Raw genomic sequence first — 26364 nt, forward strand, 5'->3', positions numbered from 1 at the left:
ACTGCAGAAACACGTTCAGGTGTAAATACAAGGAACATAAACACGGTTTTGATTGTCCATATCAACATTAGCCTGTATAACTAGAAGATGCTACATGACACGGATAGGGCATTACCATGTCTCTCTGGTGCAGGGATACTCCCCAGACCCACACACTACTGGTGGACCTTGTCTCTGGTATTGGGAAAGCTTGCAGTGGCTGCAGCTGGTCCCATCCTGATAATCCTTTCTCCACTTCCGTAATCCTATGGTTTGTCACCTAACATCCTCAAAGCTCTTCCAAAATTCTGTTATCTTTATCATGGGCAATGAAAGAAAAAGAGTCTTTGGTTTATGTTTGTTACACACTTTTAATCTTTTCTTGAGTAGGTTTTGCTTGTGTAGGTGTAAATTGTGTCCATCTTGGCTGATGGCACAGAGCCAGAGTTTATCAATAATCTACACAGTGAGTATCTTCACATCAATTGCTTAGTCTGATCTTTGTCTATGCAACAGGTAAGAATTTGATTGTGTGCTACAGGTACTCAGTACTAAGGATAGCTGAGTGTAGCAGAAGGCAAGCTCCAATACTTCTTTGTCAAATAATCAAGCTCCCTTTAAGTAGACCTACTGAAAATAAGTCAATAATTTAAACTGAATTAGCAAGCCACTCACAAAGACAATCTAACATTCACCTTTCTCACAAATCCAGGGTCTGACATTTTCCTCCCTCCTTACCTGACTTGAAGATCTTTTTTCACTTGCTGATTTACTCAAAAGCCTGTTTTACCTCCAAGTTTTAGAACCTAGGAATTTAATTTTCAGTACTCTATTCATTTAAAACATTCTCTTGACCACACAATGATTGCAACCTGTAGTTTTTCTTACAATGACAATTCCACTTTCCCATTCAATCTATCATTACATTGTTTTGGTTTTCAGAGAAACTTGACAGGTTATATTTAAAAGGGTATCAAAGTTATTTCGAGAGTAAAAATGTTCCCTAAAAAAGTAGAAAACAAGATTAAGATTCCCAAAGAGCAAGTTGGGTGAGGGATAAATTAGGAGTTTGAGATTAACATATATATACTACTATATATAAAACAAGGACCTACTGTATAGCACAGGAAATTATACTCAGTATTTTGTAATAACCTATAAGGGAAAAGAACCTGAAAAATACATATGTAGGTATGTATAACCGAGTCATTTTGCTGTATCCCTGAAACAAACACAACATTATAAATCAACTATATTACAATCAATCAACAAATAAAACTTTTTAGATTGAAGTAATCCCATAAAAAAAAGTAACAAAATGTAATTTGGGATGACAGTTTATTTTCCAAGTTTTACAGTATAAAAAATGTAACACATAAAATGTTTTACAGTTCATTGGAACTGGAGACGCAAAAGAGAACAAAATAACTTGGATACCAGGTACACCATGCCCCTCATAGACTCTAACTTTGTTACTGATGTTACAATGAGAAGAGGCTTCACAGGGTACACCTTATGAATGTATGTACTTGGGTAGATGGTTGCTGGTAGTGTAATTCATTCATTCACATATTTGAAACGTCTCAATAAAGCCCACCACCCAGTTTATGCAAGAAGTCACACTCAGACTTTGTCATACCTATCGAGTGACTGTGAACTTTGCTAACCAGCCAAACTGCCCCTCCTGGTTACAAAGTGTGGTATTAACTAAGAAGAGAGAACACAAAAGACCCCTGGCCACGTCTCTGCACAGTTATGGCTCCATCACATAGAGACAGACGGTTTCCTTACTGAACTTGCTGGACTGATACTGGATTCTAAATCCAGAAATGTAAAGTTCTTTCAACACAAAAGTGATCGTTAAATAAATTTTCCTTGAGTAAGACCTGGTCCTAGTCTCTCTGGTCTTCTCCCTAGCATCTTTGTTGAAGAAGTGGTTAATTCACCACTCCAGTGAGCCTGTATTCACCCCTGCCCTCATCTTGGCTGGTATCCTGTACTCCAGGCAATAGTTGTCATAAAAAACTTCTTGAAAATCAAATTTTGTTAATCACGTCATAATTTAGGAGTCCCAGAGGAGTTTGCTATTTAGCTAAAGCCTACTGTGAATCCATTATAAAAATAAGGAATTATTAGCACACTTTGGATTTTTTTTTTTTAAGAATGATAATCAATGCTAAATGAATACTCTATTATCTCTATAACTGTGGGGCACTGGCAAATGAAAAGTGACAGCCACTTCTTTCCACCTGACCCCTGGAATGGTGATGATGTGTAACAGTCTAAGTTCCCTATAACATGAATTGAACTAGACTTGACACCTGCAGATCAGATGTCCAGGTCCTATTACTAATTCCCTGAGCAACAGTCTCTGGTCCCCAGATATGAAGCTTTCCCAAGGTGAGGGCTTTTGGGGGTTTAAATAGTCCTAAAGGATGACCTCCTTCAGAGTGAAAGTTCATGTCCACAAGGGAAAACTCAGATAAGTACAAGCAAATATAAAACCAGACACTGTACATTCAACTATTTTTATCCAAACATTATTTCAGTGCCAAAAGAAGTGCCAAAGACACTCAAGATAAAAGCCTGGGAGTTGGTCACATTTGTCCCCAGGGCTTAAGATAAGAGAGTTTTTTTATCCCACCAAAACAAGGACGAAACACTGATGTTTTCAAGCTGAGAGACATATCAATTGTAGATTCCCGGTGCCATACTTGGAGTAACATTTGATTGCGCTGCTTCAGGTATCAGAAATCTGCAGTTGTGCTGGAGAGCTCTAAAACAACTCATTGAAGAGGTTTATGTTTCAGGTGATACAACACAAACTGGGTTATTTAAGGAGAAATGGGACAGGCCTGGCAAAAGGGACACGGAGTACTCAAATCTACTTATAGTCAGTAGTTTTACATTTTCTACCTACCCTTTGAAAATGTGTCTTGCTCATTCCTAGTAAGTATTGGGTTGGTCAAAAAGTTCCTTCAGGTTTTTCGGTAACCTTTTATGGAAAAATCTGAGCAAACTTTTTGGCCAACCGAATAGCAAAGCTGAGAGGTGTCATCTTTCCCTTCCTATCCTCCACGGAAAGCAACCAGCAGGCAAGGGGAAGGTAGTTTATGCGCAAAAGAAACCTTGAGACAGTGGAAGAGAGGCAAACGGTGTGTTCAGAGTCCTGGTGTAGGTCTCTTGATTAAAACTCTTGAGGACAAATGTGGGGGAAAATAGTGCCATGCGAAGTGCTTGCTGAGAACAAGGAAGTCAGGGATGGAGGCCAGGGGCTCCAGTCCCAAACCTCCCTAGGCTGGGGCTGCAGGCAGTCCCTCCCCACCTCAGCAGGGGGCGGGGCTGGGGGGACGCTGTTGGGGCATAATGTTGACCAAAGCACCAGGAAGAGGCCTCCTCGGTCAGCAGGAGGCCAGGTCAGCCCCAGCACACCTCCCCACGGTACACATCTGCCCAAGCCAGCAGGGTGGGAGTGGAAGGTGGGAAGGGCAAAAACAAAAGTGCCTGCCAGGAACAATAGCAGCCAGGTTCTACAGCAAGTGCAGCACTGGCAGGGCTGGTTTTCCTAGAGGAAGGGGAATTTTCAACTTCTTTCCATCAAAAGTCCTGAGGAAATCTGCCAGTGTCACGGGGCAGCTTTCCTTGGAGCCATAGTCTGGGTAGAAACCCAAAGTCAAAGAGAAGTGATTCCACCTCCAATGAACCCCCCTCCCCAGGTTCTGATTCAAGGTTAAGTGTCCTCTGGTTCTCTCCTCCACATCCAGAAAATGCCAAATTATATAGGTAATACCTCAAGGTACAGTGACCAAGGGATTGGAGTCAAACATTAGATGTGAAATTTCATTTATTAGCTGTGAGATTTTAGGCAAGTTCCTCTCTCTCTGATCATCTTTGTTCTCACCTGTAAAATTGAGATAGCCCCTGATTTAAAGGAATTCACATTCGAGGACAGCATCTAACATAACAATAGCTGATAAACACACCCTATTACCCTTCTCTTCCTTCTTTGACCAAAATATGTTTTGTCAAAAATGTGATCCAAAATCTAATTTTCTGGGCATACACTTGATTAAAGCTCAATAATGTAGTGTCTATGGTCCCTAATACAACTACCACACTGACTACCATTCCAAAACTGTGCTATGGGCTTAAGAAAACAACTCATAGTTCATTTACAATGGATTATGATCATAAGGTTACACAGGAGTAAATTCATGGTAGTGAATTTTTTTTGGTAAAACAAGATCTATAAAGTACAAACACTACCCAGAAATAAATCACTTAACAACTGCAGGGTCTCTGCCGGACTATTTAAATATTATGGCACCATTTCTGTGCTTTTAGTCATAAACTTTTTTTAAATGAAGCTCCAATTTTTAAGTTAGATCAAGAAATCTACGGTAAGGCTTCCAGGGTAGTGAAGTTGGAGCAGTCGCTTATCATGGAGCTCGATCTGTTCTCAGGTCTTAGGGTCCAGAGGCAAGGAAGAGTCTAATGGACTTGCCTGGAGGGCAGCAGTGCCCTAGACCTCACTGTGCCGGTCATTTACTCCCGGGGAGAAGCCAGTGTAACTGAGGCAAAGGAGCGAAGGGAGAGGGAGTAGTTACTGGCTTTAGAGTAACCTCCCAAAAGATGGTGTTGTTAGGAAATCTCCACAGGGCCTATGGAGAAACACACGGACCTTCACACCCTCATCCATATGAACCCATCCACAAGTTATCTGCTGAGATACACACCAATCTTGCTACAGATAGCACAGATGATCAGACAGCTAACATAAACATGCTGCCCATCTGGTAGTTACACTAAGGAGAAAAGCTCACATATATCGTAACACACAGGCACAAACAACTATGCATCCCTGTGTAAGCAGCCTTACACAGCAGGGTTCCCGTAGATGAGGGTAAACCAAGGACCCAATTTTGCTGACTTCACTGGGCGACAGCAACAGGCACTCTCCCAGGGGCGGGTCATTGGTTTCTGCCGGCCTAATTAGGCTCATGGCTTTCCAGGGCTACAGCCTCATCTAAAGACAGGAGGCTGTAAAAAGCAACCAGGAGACAAGAGGATGAGAGCACTCAACTACCACCAGCTATGGTGAGGAGAGGGGAACTTCTCCCCCACCGGACGCACCCACACAGTCACTGTTCCTCACTGCAGAGGAGGTCCGAGCCCTGGCAATGAGCCGCAGCACAACACACGCACATACTGGGGCCACCTCCTCTACCCATCGGCTGTACAGAATTTGCCCTGTCCACAGATTTGAAAAGGAGAGACAGGGAGATGATGATAGCTGGACAATAAAACTGGGCAAGCGTTTTCTCTAGGGCTTACTTTATAAACTTTAGCAAAAGTATTACACGTTTTGACTTAGCTGGTGATGCAATGGATGAATCAATCACAAAACCTAAAAATCCCTTCCAGCTCTAAGAGTGCAGACTTTAATGTTCAGTACATGGACGATTAAAAGTTGGCATTATCTTCAAAAGTACCCACTTAAGAACAGCAATTAGATATCTACTGGTTAAAACATCAGGAGGGAAGACAGCGACCTCAGACACACACTCCTCATTAAGTTTTTCTATGTACTGTTTAATGTTCACATTTTAATAACTTAGGTTCACTATAGAAAATCTATAAACATTTAAGGCAAAAAAAAATCCTGTCTCCCCCAGTGCGGATTTATCTAATTCAATTAGCACAGTTTACCCCTTTAAAAAAGAATAGCTGATTGGCTCCAAGAACTGAAATAGAAATGCATTGTGTTCAACTGTGTGATACAGTTTTTCTTTAAACCTTAAAAATTTTGGCATTTACATTGTTCCCACTGCACCAGTAACTCAAGCTATTAAGAGTTTGCAAGTGCAAAGGCTTGATACAAAGATCCTGCATTTTATTACGTTATTCTTTCAAAAAGGACTTAATACAAAGTCAGCATAAAAAAATTCGATACTCAATTTAAAACAGAAACAATAATTTCAGAAAGTCTGACATTCTCCTATGCAAAGACTGGGAGAGAAAGAAAGGGGTGGAGAGAGAGAGAAAAAAAAAAATTCCTTAATTTAAACCTTTCTTCACCCTGCTGGGAAGGCAGGCACCCAAACCATGACTCCAACTTAACCCCTTCTGGACTGGGAATTGAAGACAGGGTTGGAAGCAGTTTTGCGGAACGCTGATGGATAGTGTCATCATTAACCATATGAATATACATGTATGGCACTTCTATTGCTGGGTTCCTGATGCAGCAGCCTGTGATATGTTTATTTTGAGACAGTATAACCTTTATGTTGCCAAAGTCTCATTGTACATTCACCATCCCTTGCCCAGTCTCCCAAAATAGATTCCTGAGAAAGACATCATCATAAGGAATGTCCAGTTTGAAGGGGACCTAAAGGCAAAACTAAGAAGAACAAAAGCACCATGGTTACATGGTATGTGTTTTTCATAAACGAAAACCATGCAGTTAAAATAGTACATCTTGGCTCCATTCCTTATCGACTAGTTTTTCCTCCTTTTCCAACACATCTTCTTTCTGACCTGAAGGCTGTGGATTCAAGACGGCTGTTTGCTTTTTCAGATACAGGTGTGTGATAAGACAATAACAAACACTGCACCCCTCCTGGAGTGCATAAGCCAGTCAGAATACGTGGGGACACATACGAAAACAGCACTGGACAGTGTTTTCCTTGGCTAAAGAAAGGTGACTGGTTAGCCTGACCACCAGGGAAAAGCGAGAGTGAATATTTGGCAAAAGTGTGTTGTGGATATCGGAAGGTAGATGGAGAAACTGGACTGCTGCAGCGCTCTGCCTCATGGCACCTCCTCCTAGAATATGGCCCAGTAGCTCCCCAGGCCTGGGAAAGCCCACAGAAACCAGCTGTATCTAAGAACAGACCAGGCAGGCATGGTTTGAATCTTAGGATCGTCTCCCTACTTTCCTTTCCCTGAATGCTGGATCCTGCCTATTCCCTTTCCACACTGGACTACCAACGACAAGTAATTTAGCACCAGGGCCTAAATCAGCCCCTTCCCGGGTAGTAAGGGGCAGAGGCAATGGGCACACAGTGACGGTGGTCAGAAGTCAGGGACTGGACGCTGCAGCTGTCCCCTGGCAAGGCAGCTTGCCATGGAGCTTTGTGAGGACATATCTCCTGGGAAATAGAGGCTCCGAGCCGAACGTGCCAGCCCCAGAGTCACAGTGTGGGTCTCTCCCTGGTGGGTGTGGAGCAGCTGGAGGAGGATCGCGAGGGGAGGGCCTGCCGCCGCAGCCTAAAGGGAAGATCCTAGCAGGCGAGCTCTCCCTGGGGCCTACCCGGTGGCCACACCACCCTTTCCTACACAAACAAACAATCCAAGGGGTGGACCCGAGGTTGCGCATGGAGCCCAAGGGCACGCAGGAACAGACAGGTCCTCTGTGGCTCTGGAGACTGGGCTTCTGGCCAGGCCTGCCGGCCAGGATGGAGAGAGGACAGGTGGGCCATCACAGGGTTAAGAAAGGGCTTCCTGCTCAAGCCGGTAGGCAAGCAGGTCAGAACTAGGGCAGGCAAATTATCTCTTTGGGGGAAAAAAAAAACCCACCGAATCATGAAGAGCTGTAAACTGAGAGTGCACGTGTCATTTTGATCCTTCTCTGCAGAACCTAAGGCAACAGAGAACGCAGACGAAGGCAGGCGTTTCACGAACAGCCCGTGGCTCCCGCGGTGCTGGACGTTTACACACACAAACACGTGTGGACATGTCCTGTCGGGTTCCCTGAAACAGGACGAAGATGTGTGCCCTCCAGGACCTGGAGTGGGACGGCCGGAAGCCAGGGCAGGGCCGGGTGCTGGACGAGAGGCAGGGGCGGGTCGTAAGGCAAGGTTCCGAAGAACCTCCAGCTCCGCTTTGGTTTGCAGCTGTCACAGAAAACGCCAGGGAACCGCTTCTGGAGACGGCCCATCCCCAAGTCAGATGTCATCAGTCACTTTCTTCCAGGATGGCCATCTTCTGCTTCCTTCCAAATAAAGTGCAGATGGTCAAAGGACCCTGGTTTCTCATGTGCCAGCTCAGTCAGCCATGAAGAATAATAAAAACAAAGATGCCCCTCTGGTATACATATATATCTCTCTATATATTCTTTCTCTTTTTAATAAAACCACAAATATAGAACTTTTAAACCGACGTCTCAGACTGCAAGCGAAGGACAAATTTGTGAGATTTGGGGTCTATGAACTCTTCCGAGAGCATGATGAACGGGATTTTCTTCACATTGACGACGAGGCTGAAGTCCAAGCATTTGAGGACAAAAACAAGTCCATCCCGAAGCCCGTTGGTCACAGCCTCGTCGCTGACGAGCCGCCACTGCGTGGAGAGCCAGCGCTCCCGGTCATACTGCAGTGTGGGGCCGGCGCTGAGGTACCGTTCGAGGAAGGCCTGTAAGGACAGCAGAGATGCTGTTAGGGAGGGAATGCCCACTCCAGGGGGCGCTGCCAGGCTCCCAGTCTTGGGGGGAAAAACATCCTCCCAACAAACCTGGACAGCCCGGCTGATCATATACCAGTTCCATCAGATCCGCACAACAGAGCCCTTTGCTGGGGAGAGGCTTCCTGACTTTCTCTCTCTCCAGCCAGAGGGTGCAGACAGTGGTAAGCACAGGGGCAAGGAAGGCGGGGTGGCTGGTACCCACGTAAGCTGTGGCTGAGGCACCAGCCCCATCCAAGGGCCCGGGCCCCACGGCATATGCCTCAGCCTGTACTTGTTCACAGGTTGGTCTCCTCCCATCCTGAGAGCTCCTCGGGGCAAGTGCCAGGCATTCTGACAATGTGAGTGGAAGAAATACAGGGATATACCTGCTCACACAAAAACGCATGCTCTGCATTCACTGCTGTGTGCCTTTGGACAAGCCGTTTAAGCTCTCTGTGAGTGGAGCGGATGGCAGCCGTCATGCACAGAACGGCTGTGAGGACCAAATGGTTAACCTGAACCATCTCATGGTGCAAGATGAGGGTGGTTATTTGACTTTGGATGGAGTGTGCACGTGGCAATCCAAGGGCTGGCCAGGTCCCGCACCCACCTCCCCGTCCCAAGCCCTTGGTTCCAGAAGCACTGAGTTCCATGGGCGGGATATCCCCTTGACATGTGGTAGTCCTCCTGCTGAAGGTCGTCCTTCGGCAAATTCCTCCTGGCTCTTTAAATTTTCTCAAACTACTTGCTGAGCCTCTCAGAGAGGTGAACATGTCCTCCTGTGAGTGCCTATAATCACGGGCATGACTCCCATGTGATATTCTACTTTCTGAACAATTACTGCTGACTGCTTGTCTGAGCCCCACACTTAAACTATCCTCTCCTGGAGGGCAGGAACTATTTTTTCAATATGAATTTCCCATGTGCCTGGCATATGCTTGAGGCTCAACTGCATGTGTGTTACATTAATAAATATATTGCTTTAGCTGTGAGAAAGAAAAATGAACAAACCAGGGATATAGATAGAAAATATTAGGATACACCACTCTGGCCCTAAACAAAGTGGTGTCCTCTTCCATCCATCCCTTACTCCTGCCAGATACAATATTTCTACCTGTAAGTATCTATTCTGAGGCAGAAAGGAGAGCTGTGCCTCTACCATAACACACACTCATATAAAATTAGTTCTTATATGGAAATTCCCCAGCAGTCCAGTGCTTAGGACTTGGTGCTTTCACTGCCAGCCCCTGGTTCAATCACCGGTTGGGAAACTAAGATCCCACAGGCTGTGCAGCACGGCCAAAAAAAAAAAAAAAAAAAAAAACCCAAAACACCTTTTATGAATCACAAGGAAAAGAAACAGAGAAATGAAACTAAGATAACTTTTAAAGTGGAAATAAGATATACAAAGATATTCTATCACATTAATAGTTAAAGAAAAGTGAAAGTGTTAGTTGCTCAGTCACTCTGACTCTACAACCCCACGGACTGTAGCCCACCAGGCTCCTCTGTCCATGGGATTCTCCAGGCAAGAATACTGGAGTGGATTGCCATGCTCTTCTCCAGGGGATCTTTCCGATCCAGGGATCAAATCCAGGTCTTCTGTGTTGCAGGCAGATTCTTTACCATCTTAGCCACCAGGGAAGCCCATAGTTAAAGAAATACGAATTCAAATAATAAAACAATATATTTCCCTCCTCTTAGATGCATGCACGCTAAGTCACTTCAGTTGTGTCTGATTCTTTGCAACCCTATGGACTGTAGCCTGCTAGGCTCCACTGTCCATGGGATTCTCCAAGCAAGAATACTAGACGGGGTTGCCATGCCCTCCTCCAGAGGATCATCCCAACCCAGGGATCAAACTCGCATCTCTTAAGTTTCCTGCATTGGCTGGCGGGTTCTTTACCACTAGCGCCACCTGGGAAGCCTCTTAGATGAGCAAGATTAAAAAAGAATTATAACACCCAATGCTGTCAAGTGTGTGTGGGGGAAAATAAGCAAATAAACAGTCTCATATCCTATAGGCAGAAATATAAAACAGTAACACCCCTTAGAAGGATAATTTGGCAAGATCTGTACCTTTGATCTAGCTATTCCTCTACTAGATATTGATCCCTCAGAAATACTTGCATATATGCATGAAAACATATGTAAAAAAAAAAAAGAGAGATTCATTGCAACACTGTTTAGACGCGGGGCTGGCAAACTTTCCTTTAAATGTAAATATTTTTGGCTTTGCAAGGCACACACTGTCATAATTGCTCCACTCAGCCGCAGTAGAGAGAAAGCAGCCGTAGACAATCTGTAAACAAAAGGGTGTGGCTGTGTCCCAATAAAACTCGATTAACAAAAACCACCAACCCCTAGTTTAGACTAACGAAAGATCTTAATCCAAATGTGCATTAGTAGGCCATCCGTTACACAAACCATGGTATTCAGTGGAACAGGACACAGCTATTAAAGCGAATGAGGGAAATCTGTATGACAGAGATGGGGAAGTACTGACAGGGAAAGACAGCCAAGAACAGCTTTAAGTGAAAAAACCAAGTTTCCAAACTATACCTATATGGTATGAGATTCCCATTTCTTTCTTTCTTTTTCTTTTTTGTTCATTTCTGCTTTAAGCGCACACACACACTTGAAGGAATATAAACCCATTCTTTATATTAGTAAGAACTGTCTAGGTGGCAGGGATGAAAATTTTACTTCGTACATTATACTTCTCTTTAATGTTTGGATTTTTATATAAAGATTATTAGTTTTAATTCGGAAAAGTATACTTTTTTTAAGTGAAAAAGAAAGCAACCAGTAAACTTAAAAACCTTGAGGAAAAAGGAAAATAACCACTTCCATTCTATGTGGTATGAGCTATCCCTCTGCATAGGCAGACATGCTGTACTCACTTGCAACCACAGTGTCCATACTTTTTTGCATTCTGCTTTTTGTAACTTAATATTCTAACAGATTCTTCCACATTTTAAGAGGTGATATACCATAATTTGTAAGCCACTGTTCTGTTTTTAAGTTATTTCCAGTTTGGAGTTAATAAAGAGTATTTTGCAAAATAACCCACATATACATTAGTGTATATCACTGACTGTGCTAAGTACTCTTTCTAGGAGGGGGATTAGTGAACCAAAGAATATGGAAAATGTTATGGCTTCTTACTGAATATCTCCATATTACTTTCCTAGGGTTTGATAAGGTTAGTAACAGTGCAGCCAGCAGTTGTATATGTATGGGGCAATGTATGAACACAGGCCTTTATACCAATAATATCACTACCAGTGTTACATGCAAACCGTATGCCAAGCTCATTTATTCTCTACCACACATGTCATGCTGCCATATTTAACACAATTCTCATACAATGATCCTATCAGGTAGATACTATTATTATCTCCATTTTATAAAAGAGGAAACAAGTGTAGAGTAACTTAGGCAAAGTCACAAACCAATTAGGTGGCGGAGTCAGGATCTGAATCCACTTCTGTCTGAAGAGGTCACTGGCTGAACACTGTATTTTGCCTCCTTGGCCGCAGCCCTCTATTAGACAGATGGCTGTTCTTTGCAACATCCCCAAAAGCGTGCTCATGTCATAATGGTCCAGAAGATCACTTAGTAAAACTAACCCCCCAACAGACAAAACGCCAAACAAAGTGAGAGGGTGGTTTCTACCCCTGATGATAATGGCTATTTACTTGGTCCTTACATTATGACAGATGCTGTTTTAAGCACTTCACAGGATTGAACTCTTTTAGTTCTCACAACAACCCCATGAGGTGGACATCAGTATTATCCCCATTTTACAGACTAGGAAACTGAGGCACAGAGCCATTAAGCTCTTGGCCCAAGGTTTCCCACTAGCTGATAGAGGTGCCAGGTTAGAACAAATCAACTCAGGCCCAGGATATACAGAGTACCCTGAATTACTACCTGGGCTATCTCTAAGTGAAAGTCTTTCCTCTGCTTGAATCCAGAAGCCTTCAATTCAAAGCCACGTTTGAAAAACAACTGTACCCGGGAAGGAGGCAATGTATGGAGACAGTAACATGAAAACATACATTACCATATGTAAAACAGACAGCCAATGGGAATTTGCTCTATGACGCAGGGATCTCAAGCTGGGACTGTAACTTACCTAGAGGGGTGGGATGGGGAGGGAGGTTTAATAGGGAGGGGACATATGTATACCTATGGCTGATTCATGTTGATGTTTGCCAGAAACCAACAAAATTCTGCAAAGCAATTATCCTTCAATTAAAAAATTAATAAATTTTTTAAAAAAGGAAAAAAAACACAACTGCACCAAGACAACAAAATAAGCGAGAAACATTAATTTTTATCAGTGGGTGCTTTAGAGAAACCATTGAATTTATCATCCCTGACAACACCCTAAAATGGGACTTGCGAGCTCGGCGCCAAGACGCACCTTTGGGGTCATGCTGTGGGTGATGCAGAAGGCCAGGTGCTGCAGAATGCTCTCCATGCTGTGGGAGTTTTGCTGCCGAGTGGTGCGCAGGTACTTCTGCAGAGCCCGGGCCATGGAGGGGAAGATGGCTTGGGCGGCCTCCCTGGGGTCCATCACCTCCCCTGGGGCTTTCTGCTGCTCCTCAGCCTGGAGACGCTGGATGTGGATGAAGGCCTCCTCCACTGCGACCACCAGCCTGGAGGCGATGAAACACGGTAATCAGACAGCGGTGCAGGGCTTGAAAACAGAGTCACACAGAACGTGGGAGGAGGACTCCCAGTCGGCCGCCAGCTGGCCCAAGGCTCCCATCCTCAGGTGTCACCCCAGACAATAGGGAGGTGAGGGAAGGGGAAAGGAAGACAAAGGCAAAAGTAATACGTGGAATGGGGGCTCCGGGGAGAGGAGGGAGGAGGCTGGGACTGCGGAGATGACTCCTAATCTCAATTCTGCCACTAATTTGCTTGGGAGACCCACTACAACCAAGGGTGAGATGAAAAGAGTCTTAAGGCCCCTCAAACTGTGGCTACAGAAGATTCTGCATGCACTGAGAGGTGGCCGGTGGCACAGAAGCAGCTCTATGCAGAACCAGAGCTGCATCCTCTCCATCCAGCCGCCCACACCAGCAGCCCCAGGGAACAAAGAAGGAAGAGGCCCAGCACGTATGATGAAAACCATCTTTGTCCACTTCAGCTAAAGTGATCAGCTCTTGAAAACCAGCAAGGGCCTGGGGATAGAGGGCGGGCCAGTCAAAGTGTGGGCTGAAGGCCAGCAGCTTCATCATCAGTTGGGAATTTTTAAGAAATGTAAATTCTTGGGTGGGCCCCACTCTAGACCTACTGAAAAGTAAGTAACCTTTGCGGGTAGGGCCGGAACCTGAGACCTGTGTTTTAACAAGTCCTCCTGGTGATGCTTTTGCATGCTACAGTTTGAGAAATACTGGAGCGAGATTCCCTCCAAAGACCCAAGCAGGTTGTGTTTATAAACTGAAATTTCATTCTGGTTAAAAAAAACAAAGTCTTTAGAGAACAGACTTTTGGTTGCCAAAAGGGAGGGAGGGAGGTGGATGAGGGACAGATGGGGAGTTTGAGATTAGATGCACACTATTATATGTAGGAGGGCTTCCCTGTTGGATCAGAGGATAAAGAATCCGCCTCAAGGCAGGAGACCCAGTTTGATCCCTTGGTTTGGGAAGATCCCTTGGAGGAGGGGATGGGAATCCACTCCAGTACTCTGGCCTGGAGAATCCCATGGACAGAGGAGCCTGGCAGGCTACAGTCCATAGGGTCGCAAAGAGTCAGACATGACTGGAGCAACTTAACACACATGCACATTACATGTAGGATGGATAAACAACAAGGTCCCACTGAATGGCACAGGGAACTATATTCAAAATCTTGTGATAAATCATAACAGAAAAAATACGAAAAAGAATGTACATGTATGTGTAACAATCACTTTGCTATAGAGTAGAAATTAATGACATTGTAAATCAACTACATTTCAGTAAAATAAATTTTAAAGAAAGAGTCAGTGTACATGCAAAAAGAAAGTCTGGTCGGGGTGCTGGTGTGGGGGCTGGGCAGTGTACCTTGCTCTCCGCTTCTTTACCCGCCGCTCGTGTTCCGCCTCCTCATAATACAGCTCGTTATGACTCGAGTCCCTGCGCCGAGCAGCTGCGGCGATCATCGCCCGGGACTGACCCGTGGCGTTGTTACTGGGGCCTTTGGGGGAAAGGACGGTGGAGGAAGGACAGCTTTAATGCCTTGGGGTGAGAAACAGCAGAAAACTAGTCCACAGTCTGTCAGTACCGTCTGCCCAACCCCTGTGAAGCCCGTATACAAATCCCAAAGGTAACCTCCCAGAAAGATGAACATGACCCCTGCTCTGCGCTCAAAATGCTCACAAGAGGAAGGAAATCTCCTGAACACCCAATCTGATGAATGGAAATGGAAAAAAAAAAAAAAAACTCTATAGGAGATGAAGAACGCTTGACAATTAAAATGCTGACCCAAAATAACAGAGTGTGCTGAAGATGTTATTTACCATCTGTCACAGGAAGTTCCAGTTTGGCCATGAGAGCAGCTGGAACATGCATTTCAGCAATGAGACAATGGGAGAGAATGAAAGCGATGGGGAGAAAAGGACAGAGAAAAGAGTCAACACCCACACAGACACTGACCATGAGCCTGCTGGGGTGTCCACAACTGTTACAGAGAAGACCCATGCTCGGGGCTTCCAAAATGTAACGTTCATTAAGACAGACCTAGAACTCCTGGTCTCACGGCCCTGACCATGGATCGCCTGACCATGGATCGCCTGAAAAGAAGGACAAGGCAGATCGCATGCTTCCTTACGTAGTATCTACTCAATGGCTTGGCTGGCTAACGGGATTCTGCACTAAGTTTTCAGATCACAGGTGAAATTTACCCATCCTTTAAGATTCACAAGACAGTGAACATCTCATATAGCCAAAAGGATGAAAAAAACCAGGGAGGATACTGTCACCCAAACTGACAAATTACTTGACTTGTTAACATGATCTTCTTCTAGGCTGCAGAGCTCTTGCCCTGACCCAAGGTGTCCTGCAAGTAATGATACCATGTCCTGTTTCTTGCACTTACCCATCTGATAGCCTGAAACACAGCTCTGATGTCCCCGCACTGGCCTCTGGCCTCCCTCCACCCACTCAATCCTAGCTCCCAGCCAGGACTGAGAAACGCCTGTAAGAACCTCACCAGATGCCTGACCTGGGAGTTACAGTCTTAACAGATTGGGGTACCTGAATCTTCAGGTAACTTATCCAAATTTTGAAAAGTAGGCTTTTCCTATGAGCTTTCAATGTATGATATTCACAGCAGGAGGCAGAAAAACTACATCATTATTGTTCCCTGTAGTTTTCATAAAATCTCAAGATGAATGAAACTCCCACACATGTAGACTGTAAATCAACATTTCTGTAAAAATATGTTTGCCAGCAAAAAAAAAAAAGAAAGAGGAAAAGAAAAAATTGTTCTGACATGAGAATGTACCATAAAGGCAAACTGAGAGAGGAATAGAACCAAAGAGAACAGAGTTTAATCTTTGTAGTTGTCCACCTGCTCCCACATCCACCAGAGACATCACTTCAAGGTACATACCATCTACGTTGTAGACTTTCAGCCCGGCCATGTGCTTGGCTGCTCGGAATTTGGAGGCTGTTAGGAGGTTGGGGTTATAGATGGTGAAATCTTTATAGTAATTTTCCAGAACCACCAATGCTGCTCGCTGGATACTGAGAAAAAAAGATAAAATCAATGCAGTTTTTTTCCCAGTAGGTCCTATATGAAAAAAAAAATCATCTTTTGGAGTCAGGTAAAATAATAAAACACCAAAGATAGCCTCATACAGAAGGCTCCTGGGTTTCACCACATTTTTTGTCTCCAGGATGAAAATTTAAAGACAAAACTAAGCCCCATCATCCACTGGATTCTAAGTCTTCTCCCAGGCCACATCATTAGCCACATCAGATGTAGCTAACAGGTAAGAAGGGAATGTTTTAACTTCTCATTTAGATTTGTTTAGGCTACACAGAACTATCCTCATTTTTCCAGTTTACAGCAGAACAATCTAAGGACCGCCCCCCCCCCCCCCCGCCCCCAAAAGGTCAAGAGACTTACAGATGGCCTCAGAGCTACTGAGTGAAAGAACAAAGTATAGATTAAGTTTCTCAGGATCCAGAGCAGTGTCTCCACATACACCTCATTGCCCCCAGTGGAAGGAAGATAGGGTTTTCAGTTTTCTATAGCTCAAACAACACCTGCACAGAGAAGAGTGCGCTGGAAAGATGCTAGCTGCAGACACCTCCTTCTCTTAGTCCCATCCATCCCAGGCCAGCGAGAACTCCCTCTTTCAGAGGAAGTTAAGACCCTTTTCCTTCCCCTGAGGTCTCAGCTGAGACCTCCCTCTTTCTTGGTCTGCAAGGCCTCCAGCTCCATGAGTTGCTGCCTCCAGTCCTCCAAGAGGGTATGCGAAGGGGACCCTCCCTGCCAGTGTCCTGAGATCTCTAACCTGCCCTTTGCTCGGCCCCTCGGCAAGCAGTGGAGGAGCAGAGAAGAGGCAGCAGGGTGGGGTGGTGGGGGGGCTGGGGCACCCACACTCGGCATCAGTCGCCAAAGAACAGGTTCTTAGTCACAGATGCAGGACACTCCCCACATCAAAGAGTGCCCTATACTAACACAGCCAGGGATTTTACATACCTCATCTCACCTGACACTCATAATCATTCAAGGGAAGAAAACCAAGACTCAAAAATCCATGACCTGCAGGCAGGGTAACAGCCACCAAACAGTAGCATTGGAACTTCAGTCTGGATCTCCATCCTCTAACCTGTGCTCCTTCTCCGAGATGTGCGGCTGCTGCAGGACAGTGTACGTATGTACCAACCTCTCCAGGTCTCTTAGGTGTTCACTAACCACTTTGTAATACAAATACAAAGTTATTTATATTCTGCCCTTTATATTTGTCTTCCTGGTTCCCTGCTAAGTGCATGTGTTAAGTCACTTCAGTCGTGTCTGACTCTTTGAGACCCTATGGACTTTAGCCCACCAGACTCCTCTGTCCATGGGATTCTCCAGGCCAGAATACTGGAGTGGGTTGCCATTTCCTACTCCAGGGGATCTTCCCAACCCAGGGATCGAACCCTAGTCTCCTGTAGCTCCTGCATTGAAGGCAGACTCTTCCCCGCTGAAGTAGATGTGCTTATAAGGATTATTTACAATAGCCTGGGCATCAGGACACAACTGCCTTTAATTCCCAGAGGATTCCATTGCCTGCTATACCTCTCCAACGGGCTCAGGGATCTTCACACCAAGACAAGATAGCCCCTAACCCATCAGTTTGACACTGTCAATCTAGTCCTCAGCTCCTCTTGGGGTCGTGTTCCCAGAGTTTAACATGGGAATCGAAAAACAGTCTAGAAGTCAACCAGCTAACCTCCTTGAGAGCTGAGTCACAGCAGTACTTTCTGACTCATATCCCCACACAGGGCCTTGATCTGTGATCTGCATTCAGTCAAGGCTTAGTATCAACCTAGATATGCACACTCATGCAGGGCTGGGGAGAAGTGGCAAGATCAACTTCCAGTAACAGAAGAATGAGATTCCTAAGAGCAAACCCACATTCAAAAGCCCTAGTCATTCATTTCTCAGTCGCCCACTCATCATGTTCTTATTTAAGTACCTGCGTCAGTCAAGTCCTGGGAATGCAAAGACAGGGTAGGAAGAGCTTCTCCTTGCTGATGGAAGTGGAATGGAAGCTCTGTGACCACCAACTGGAATGCACAGGAGCCAAGGAAGCACAGAGGAGGGCTTCTAACCAGCCCGGACTTGGGTGGGCCCCTGGGTGGGCTTCCTGAGGAAGTCAAGGGGCCCTTGAGGTTTGTGTGTCACAGATCTTTGTGCAGAAGACCTCCCAACTTCTATAGACGCCCCCGCCCAGCGGATCTCTGGCTCAGCATGGCCAGCCTCCTCGCTGTTCCTCTGTCTGTGACCTTCCCCCTGGGGCAGGGCACGTGCTGCTTCGGCACACCTGCTCCATCCTAGACCCACCAAGGCCCCTGCCTAGTCACCCGTCACAGACAAACGCTCCGGAGCTCCTGTGTACCTCATCCCCCTGCCCAGGTACTGCTTTTCCAAAGTCTCTGGGCTTCTTGGAGATGCGGAGCCCCTCCACACAGACACAGGTCTCACGCACACAGATTCTCAGCCTGCAGACCACTTCACCCCACACTCCTGTGCTGACACAGACACATCTCAAGAGGTCTGGAATCCAGCACAGAAGTATTCCCCTGATCAAGATTTAAAACTTGCTTATTCTCAGGCCCGTCTTCAAAGCAAACCCTCTGTGGTTGTGGGGTTTGGCTTTTTTGTTCAGCCAGCCCGCAAGGAGAGGCCCAGACTGTCACACTAACTCAGCTGGGGCCTGGGAGGCGGAGAGGGAACGGCTGGACTGGAGCCTGGTGGCCATATTTTCCAACCTCTCTGCCCCCCAAACCACCATGTCACCCAGAGAAAGGGTGTCTGCCCATGCCCAGCTATGGAAGGGCTGGGCAAATCCACAGCCTGCATCACGCCAGAGCCCTGGGAGGCCTAGGGAGGGCTCAGGGACCAGACAGGTAACATGGGATAGGTGGCATTCTCTTCCTCCAGCCCCGTCTCAACAGAGGCTCCAGAAAGCCCCAGAAGCAATGGTGGACCTGCTCTCCATCCCCACCCCAACCCCCTGCCCCCAAGGTGACAGCTAAAGTGGGAGCTAAAAAAGGAAAAAAAACACACACACAAAGCTGAGATTTGGATTAAAATCCAGTCTGTCTTTCCTCATCTTTTTGAAGACAGTCAACTATGTGATATATGACCGGAGTCTTGCTGACGGGTCGGCATGATCATCCCCTGCATTAAGCGCTGGGCTGTGCCGCCTACTTACCAGAGCAGAGGGGTCAGACCCCGTTGGGAGGCGGAGCTCTGTGCCCACGCCCACGCCACGTTCTTCTCCCATGCTCTCCCTCACAACTGGCTATCAGAGTCATTCCTAGTTGCTGTTAACCTCGCTGCCTCGGGCCATCACCCTCTGTCCCTGTACAACTTCAACGTTAGTGTGAACAGAGAAAATGAGCTTTGAGGCACCTGAGTGAGGAGCTCTGCTCAGACTAAGTGACTCTTGCTCCAGTACAAAGTCTGATGTCAATTTCAACCCCAAATCTAAGGTCTTTTTTGTTTCTATTCTGGCTCCCAGATTCATGCTCTGAATTGGTTGAGTTTGTTCAATAACCAGGATAAAAGAAACCCATGACTAACGTATCTTTTGGCACCTCCTGAGGGGACACCCTGCAGGGTACCCTGGCATTGGTCTAGGTCATGGCCCCACAAGGCTAGGATGCAGGAGCACCCCCTGTCCTCAGCCAGTGTGGGGGTTCAGAAGGCTCTGAACTGCCTCTGCCCCTTGTGTGCGTGCTAAATCACTTTAGTTGTGTATGACTCTGTGCAAGCCTATGAATGGTAGACAGCCAGACTCCTCTGTTCATGGGATTCTCCAGGCAAGAATACTGGTGTGGGTGGTCATGCCATCCTCCAGGGGGATCTCCCTGACCCAGGGATCAAACTTGAATCTCTTATATCTCCTGCACTGGCAGTCAGGTTCTTTACCACTAGCGCCATCCTTAGCATCTTTCAAATATAGCATCTCGCAGGGCCAAAGGAGAACTGACTTCTTTCAGGAAACCTTTCCAACCCGCTGGTCCCCACTAATCTCTCAGCAGAGTCTCAAGTGCTAGGGTGGTTCTCCAGCAAGCCTGTCAAAGTCTCCCCCCATCCCCCCACACAGGGAGACACTATTTGTGGCTCCCCCACAGTGCACGGTACTCATTGGCCCAGCCTGCTCATTGAGAAAACCCTCAAACTGCCAGAGGTACAGGATCAGTTCTGAGCGTGTATTTCACAAAACCATGGAGTTTCAGAAGCAAAGGGGGCTCAGAGATGAACAAAAGTAAGCCCTTCAACTAGTCCCAGTCTCCAGACCAGATCATCTCAAGGGAAGGAGGGAGGCAAGAAAAACCAAGTTGGTGAGAAATGTGCCGCCTCTCTTATCACCATCACAGTCAGAGACAAGAGGCAGTAACCCGGCTGAAAAATCCTCATGCAGAAACCCTGTAATACAGGCAGGTGGAGCCTGATTCCAGACTGATTGTGCACAGGGCCCCACCAAAACCTCATGGCAAGGAGCACTTTCCCAAGACATAGAGCTCTGAGCTCAATAATTACTGCATTTTAATACACCCTCCCAAGTCACTACCCAGGGAAATACCTGTCTTTACAGACTGCAAATATGTGGGGAAAATAGCCCATAGATACACATAGCTCATACAGAAATTCACTGGCGACCTGCACATAAAGACACAGTAGAGGGCTTCGTGGCTCAGGGGTAAAGATTCCGCCTGCCAATGCAGAAGACAGGGTTTTGATCCCTGGTTCAGGAAGATCTCACAGCACAACTATAGAGCCCAGGAGCCACAACTACTGAGTCACATGCCACAACTACTAAAGTCTTGCTCCCCAGAGCCTGTGCTCTGCAACACGAGAAGCCACTGCAATGAGAAGCCTGCACGCCGCAATTAGAGAAAAGCCCGTGCAGCAACGAAGAACCAGCCACAAATTAAATAAATAATTTAAAAAGAAGAAAGCAAGTACAGGAATCCCAAATGGGCCTAGGAAAGGACAACATAGACGATGGAACACCCATGATCAGGACCAGAAATAGCTGATATCGTTCCCAATGGGAAAGTAACCCCCCAACACTACTTGGTCCAAACTTGAGCTCGTGGACAAGACAGGGCAGCGATGGGTCAGCACAGACGTCTGAGGGAATTCAGCATCCACAGTGGAATCTGCAACTCACCCCTGCCTTACTGGCCTATTTTCTTTTCAGGACAGAGAACTTGGAATGTGAAATGCTGCATCTAATCAGCCATAAAACATCTTCCAGTGTCAGTAATAACCATCATACAAGTGCCATGGCAATGGAGAAGAGAGCTCCACCTACGTGCTACATTTCTAAAATACCAACAGAAGCACCTCTGAATACAGTTCAAATTTTAGTTCATAAAACCCTGAAAGACATGCCTTCAAAGAATAAATTCTGAAAAACAAAAACAAATCCATGTCCTATCTATAGCTCTGCAGCCTCCACATGCTCTCTGATAGGGGGAGAAGAATGCACACTGCAAATGGTGTGGGCTTGGGACCCAGATAGCATGACCCTTGACTCTTCCATTAATTCTCTGGCCTTGAACAAATTAACTCATTTCTCCACACCCCAGATTCTTCATCTGTAAGCTGAGACTATAACACCACAAGACAATCTTGCTATAACATGGTATGCGTGTGTGCTAAGTTGCTCAGTTGTGTCTGACTCTTTGAGACCCTATGGACAGCAGCCCTTCAGGCTCCTCTGTCCATGGGATCCTCCAGGCAAGAATGCTGGAGTGGGTTGCCATGCCCTCCTCCAGGGGATCTTCCCAACACTGGGGTCAAACCCACATCTCTTACGTCTCCTGAACTGGCAGGCCGGTTCTTTACCACTGGTGCCACCTGGGAAGCCTCTATAACATGCTCAATTGTATAAAATGTATGACTAAAACGTTAATGAAGTGATGTGTGCAAGCCCAGTGCAGGCAGCTGATCATAAATTCTAGTGACAGATTGTGAGGTCCAAACATACAGGTCTGAGCTGGGACTGGAGTCACCCATGGTAAATTGTCTCATAAGCATAAATGTCAATGGGGACAATTCCAAAGTTAATGACTTCCTAAGACTTCAACAGTTGGCACTAAGGTCAGGAAAAATGTTGGAGACTCAGAGTCTGCCCTCCACTTTCCTATTTCCCAAGAAGAAGTTGCCTGCCTGGTTTAGGTTTGTTTTAAAGATTAAATGAGATAATAAACTTTAAGGTCCTGACCCAAAGCAAATGGCTTATTAACGGTAGCATTGTCCATGTTTATTGTGGGGGCCAATCTGTCCCCTGTGTGCACCAGTATGACCCTTCCCATCAAGGGCCAACAGGTGGGTACCATGAGGACCGGTCCCCTCTGTACTGTTTTCCTTAGGGACTCACTATATATAAAGTCAGGCTATTCTCTGTTTTTATGCAGTATTTGCTGCCAAATCTCTGCTTTCTGAAAAATCAAAACTATAGCTTCAGGGAGGCATCCTGGTATACAACGTAGACCACGCACTGCCTTGGAGTCAGAGGGCCCGGAATCCAGCTCTGATCCTGTTGCTCCGTAAACTGTGTAAGTCATTTTTCCTTTTTTGGCCTGTTTACTGGCTGATGATGGAGAAAGAATACCAACTACTGCACTTGGTTATTGAGAAGAGCAAATGAAAAACTGCCAGTGAAAGCATCTACAAACTATAAAGGATTATATGAACATAAAGCATTATCATATTACTAAGGAATATGAGTATCTTGTAACAAGGGATAGGGTTGGTTGTTGGCTAAAATATTCACCCCATTCCCGGACATAAAAAGCATGACTCAATCTCTACTTACATCAAATCACAACATTTTAGAAATGAAGAGAGTTTTAGTGTTCACCCACCCAATCATAGACTCAAGAATAGAAGAAATCAGAGTCCATCTTGTCCCAACTTCCAATTCAAGCATAAGCTCTTTAAAACACCCCAGAAATCATTCAGCCTATGCTTGATAAGAAAATGTATTCTCACTCTGTACTAAAATGACCTTATTTTAAGTTCTACCCACTGGTCCACCCCCACCCACGACTTCCTTCCACACCCAAGGCCCTCTTTCTTGTAAATGTCCAACAAATACTAGAAGAAAACAATTGTGGACATAAATCTCCTCCCTTTTAACCTTCCTATTTTGCAGATAAGGGCTCTGAGACATAAAAAAAGCATTGCCCCCCGCACCCCCCCACACCCAGTACAGAACTGTCTATTTCCTGTTCATTCACTTTTCCTTGGATTTGACCGGGACTTCCGCAATTAATCTTGTTTTTGTTCAGTCGCTCCGTTGTGCCTAATTCTTTGTGACCCCATGGACTGCAGCATGCCAGGCTTCCCTGTCCTTCACCATCTCCTGGAGTTTTTCAAACTGACGTCCATTGAGTCAATGATGCCATCCAACCATCTCATCCTCTGTAGTCCCCTTTTCCTCCTGCCTTCAATCTTTCCCATCATCAGGGTCTTTTCCGATAAGTTGGTTCTTGGCATCGGCTGGCCAAAGTACTGCAGCTTCAGCTTCAGCATCAGTCCTTCCAATGAATATTCAGGGTCGATTTCCTTTAGGATGGACTCGTTTGATCTCCTTAATCTAGCTTATGCTATTAAAATCAGAAACATAAAGGCTTTAGAGCTCACTCATCAGAGGCACACTTTGCAGCTTTATCTTCTCCCAGAGCAAAGAGAAAGGGTCAGGTGGGGAAGCCTTGCTCTGGTTTTAGCCACCTCTTTTCAAATGTTAATTGCTTCCTTTAGCTTGTCAACAAAAACAGCTTTCCCAATGTGTGAAAAACAAGAAAGCATTTCTTACATGCTATTGCCCCCCACAAACGCTAGCTTCGTTGTTGATAATGTGGTGCTGGAGAAGACTCTTGAGAGTCCCTTGGACAGCAAGGAGATCAAACCAGTCAATGACTCAATGGATGTGAATTTGAGCAAACTCCAGGAGATAGTGAAGGACAGGGGAGCTTGATGTGCTGCAGTCCATGGGGTCACAAAGAGTCGGACACAACTTAGCGACTGAACAGCAACAACAGAAAAACCCCACTAACAGGAAGGCATTGGAGAGAGAGTGTTCTGACCACAGAGTGAAATCCCCAAAGCCCCCTTTCAGGGTCAATTTTCATTATCCTGCCAGCCAACTATAAACACTGACATTCAGAAAGATCTTAATGACCAGCCTTCACAACTCCCTCCACAGGCAAGTATTAATAGAAATTACGAACACCCACTAAGTCCCAGCTTCTGGGATGGATGTGAATGACCCCGCATGGGGCTCACAATCCCATCAATGATGACAACCACCTGAACAGGTAAGTACACGGAGTGACCCGGGGCTGAGACACAGCGTTGGAGTGGAGGTGAAGATCCACAGAGAAGGCAGAGCCGAGTCTTTGAGCTGAGTCTTAAAAGATGAATGATGGTCAAACCTTGTGGATAACAGGCTGTTAAGTCAATTCCAGGTGGAGAAAGCAGCACAGGCAGAAACAGACTGGTGTTCAACAATCCTCCTAAGTGGCTATGACAAGAGCAATGGGGTTGCAGGGGAAGAGCACCAAGGACTGCAGGCAGCTGCCGAAGCCAGGAGGAGCAAGGGAGGCCTCTTTTTGGGTGCAGAGAAAACATGGCCCTGCCAACACCTCGATTTTGGATTTCTAATCTCCAGAACTCAGAGGAAATTGTTTCAAGCCACTCAGTTTGTGGTCCTCGGTGGCTCAATGATAAAAGAATCAACCGGCAATGCAGAAGCTGTAGGAGATGCAGGTTCGATCCCTGGGTGGGGAAGAGCCCCTGGAGGAAGGCAAGGCAACCCACTCCAGTGTTCTTGCCTGGAGAATCCCATGGACACAGAAGCCTGGTGGGCTACAGTCCATAGGGTCACAAAGAGTTGGATATGACTGAAATGACTTAGCACACATGCACGCCAGCCACCATGCAAGTGAATACACTTCTGTGTAGTACAGAAGGAGGGAGGCAGGTAGAGGGCAAGGCTGGGCTAAGGTTAACGGTGGCTGAAGCTCTGGACGAATGGCAAAGGAGAGAGGGTGAGCAGAGAGGTCAGTAGGGACACGGGTAGTAGCGAGGGTGAGCCGCAGTGAAGACCCAGAGGATGCAGCCAGTAAAAGGGGCCTGGGTACCACAGCCACCCCAGCTCCTGCTCCTTACCCAGTAGATGCATTTTAGGTTGGAATCAGGTCTTTGAGCAAACTCTAAAATGAAGGATCCACAATGAAAATTGATTCAGTTCTTTGGGAAAATCCCACCCTGGGAGAGAAACGGATGACCTTGATTTGACCTGATTGCTACTTCTTCCCAGGACAGTGAACAAGGCGACAGCTTCCTGGATATGTGGGTGTCACTGGACTTGGGAGGTAAACTGACTTCCATGTGACCGACGGTCAGGAGTGTTTGCAGTAATGCTGGGACTCATTTATGTGAGTCCCAGAGATGCAAATATAATTACCCCTGAACGCTGCTGCCACCTCCTCTGCTGAGAACTGGACACACAAGTGTTTATACCTCCTGGCCCTCCTGCCCTTTAATTAGAAGGCTTGTCCTACAGTGGCACTGGGGCCGGTAGCCTACACAAGTCCCACGTAGATAACAGGCAATGACCACCTTGGAACCTGAGAAGAGGGAGCAGCAAAAACTGGAATCTGCTTGTGCTCACAGACAGGTCTGGGTTAGGATGCAGGAAGATGTGGGAGAAAGGCAGGATTTTCTGGGACCTTGTCATGACAGAGCAGGGGGGACACACATGGCTGCTTGAGATCTCGAAGTGAGGCCCATCATGAGACGGGACAGTGGTCAGCATCCCTGTCCTGCTGGTGAGGTCCAAGGAGGCCCTTCCCTAGGCCACATGGATTCTCCGGTGACCCAGGCCTGCTAGAAGCTCAGCTTCAGTGACCACGTTCTCTGAATCGAGATCCGCAAACTGGCAGGTGTCCCTGGATGAGGCTTTGAGCACCAGCTGCAGACAAGCCCTGCAGGGGATCCCGCTGAAAGACAGCAAACTGCAAGCAGAAGCCAGGATAGCTATTTCTGGGAGGAAGAAGGTGAAATGAACATGCAATCTGGAGGGCACTCAGGGCACTGCGGGCCCTTTCCTGTCCCTGTTAAGGGAAGCACACTAACTGAAACTGCCCACCCTGGCCAAGGACCTCAGTAACCATGTGTGTGAGTTATTGTACAACAGGAGAT

The 26364-nt window shown here is 46.2% G+C and overlaps 1 protein-coding gene across 3 annotated transcripts in view; it reads right to left on the reverse strand.

Moving 5' to 3' along the window:
* Positions 1-1300: 1300 nt before the first annotated feature.
* Positions 1301-26364, reverse strand: part of VANGL1 (VANGL planar cell polarity protein 1) — a 58586-nt gene continuing 33522 nt past the window's right edge. For all 3 annotated transcript variants that reach the window (XM_043876186.1, XM_043876189.1, XM_043876188.1), the window contains 4 exons: positions 16030-16163; positions 14481-14613; positions 12854-13088; positions 1301-8391 (listed from right to left, as the gene is read on the reverse strand). In XM_043876186.1, the coding sequence (XP_043732121.1) occupies positions 8131-8391; positions 12854-13088; positions 14481-14613; positions 16030-16163 (763 nt within the window). In that variant the 3' untranslated portion in view covers positions 1301-8130. The remainder of the gene's footprint in view (positions 8392-12853; positions 13089-14480; positions 14614-16029; positions 16164-26364) is intronic.

This window comes from Cervus elaphus, chromosome 20 (assembly GCF_910594005.1).
Source record: "Cervus elaphus chromosome 20, mCerEla1.1, whole genome shotgun sequence".
Classification (NCBI taxonomy): Eukaryota; Metazoa; Chordata; class Mammalia; order Artiodactyla; family Cervidae; genus Cervus; species Cervus elaphus.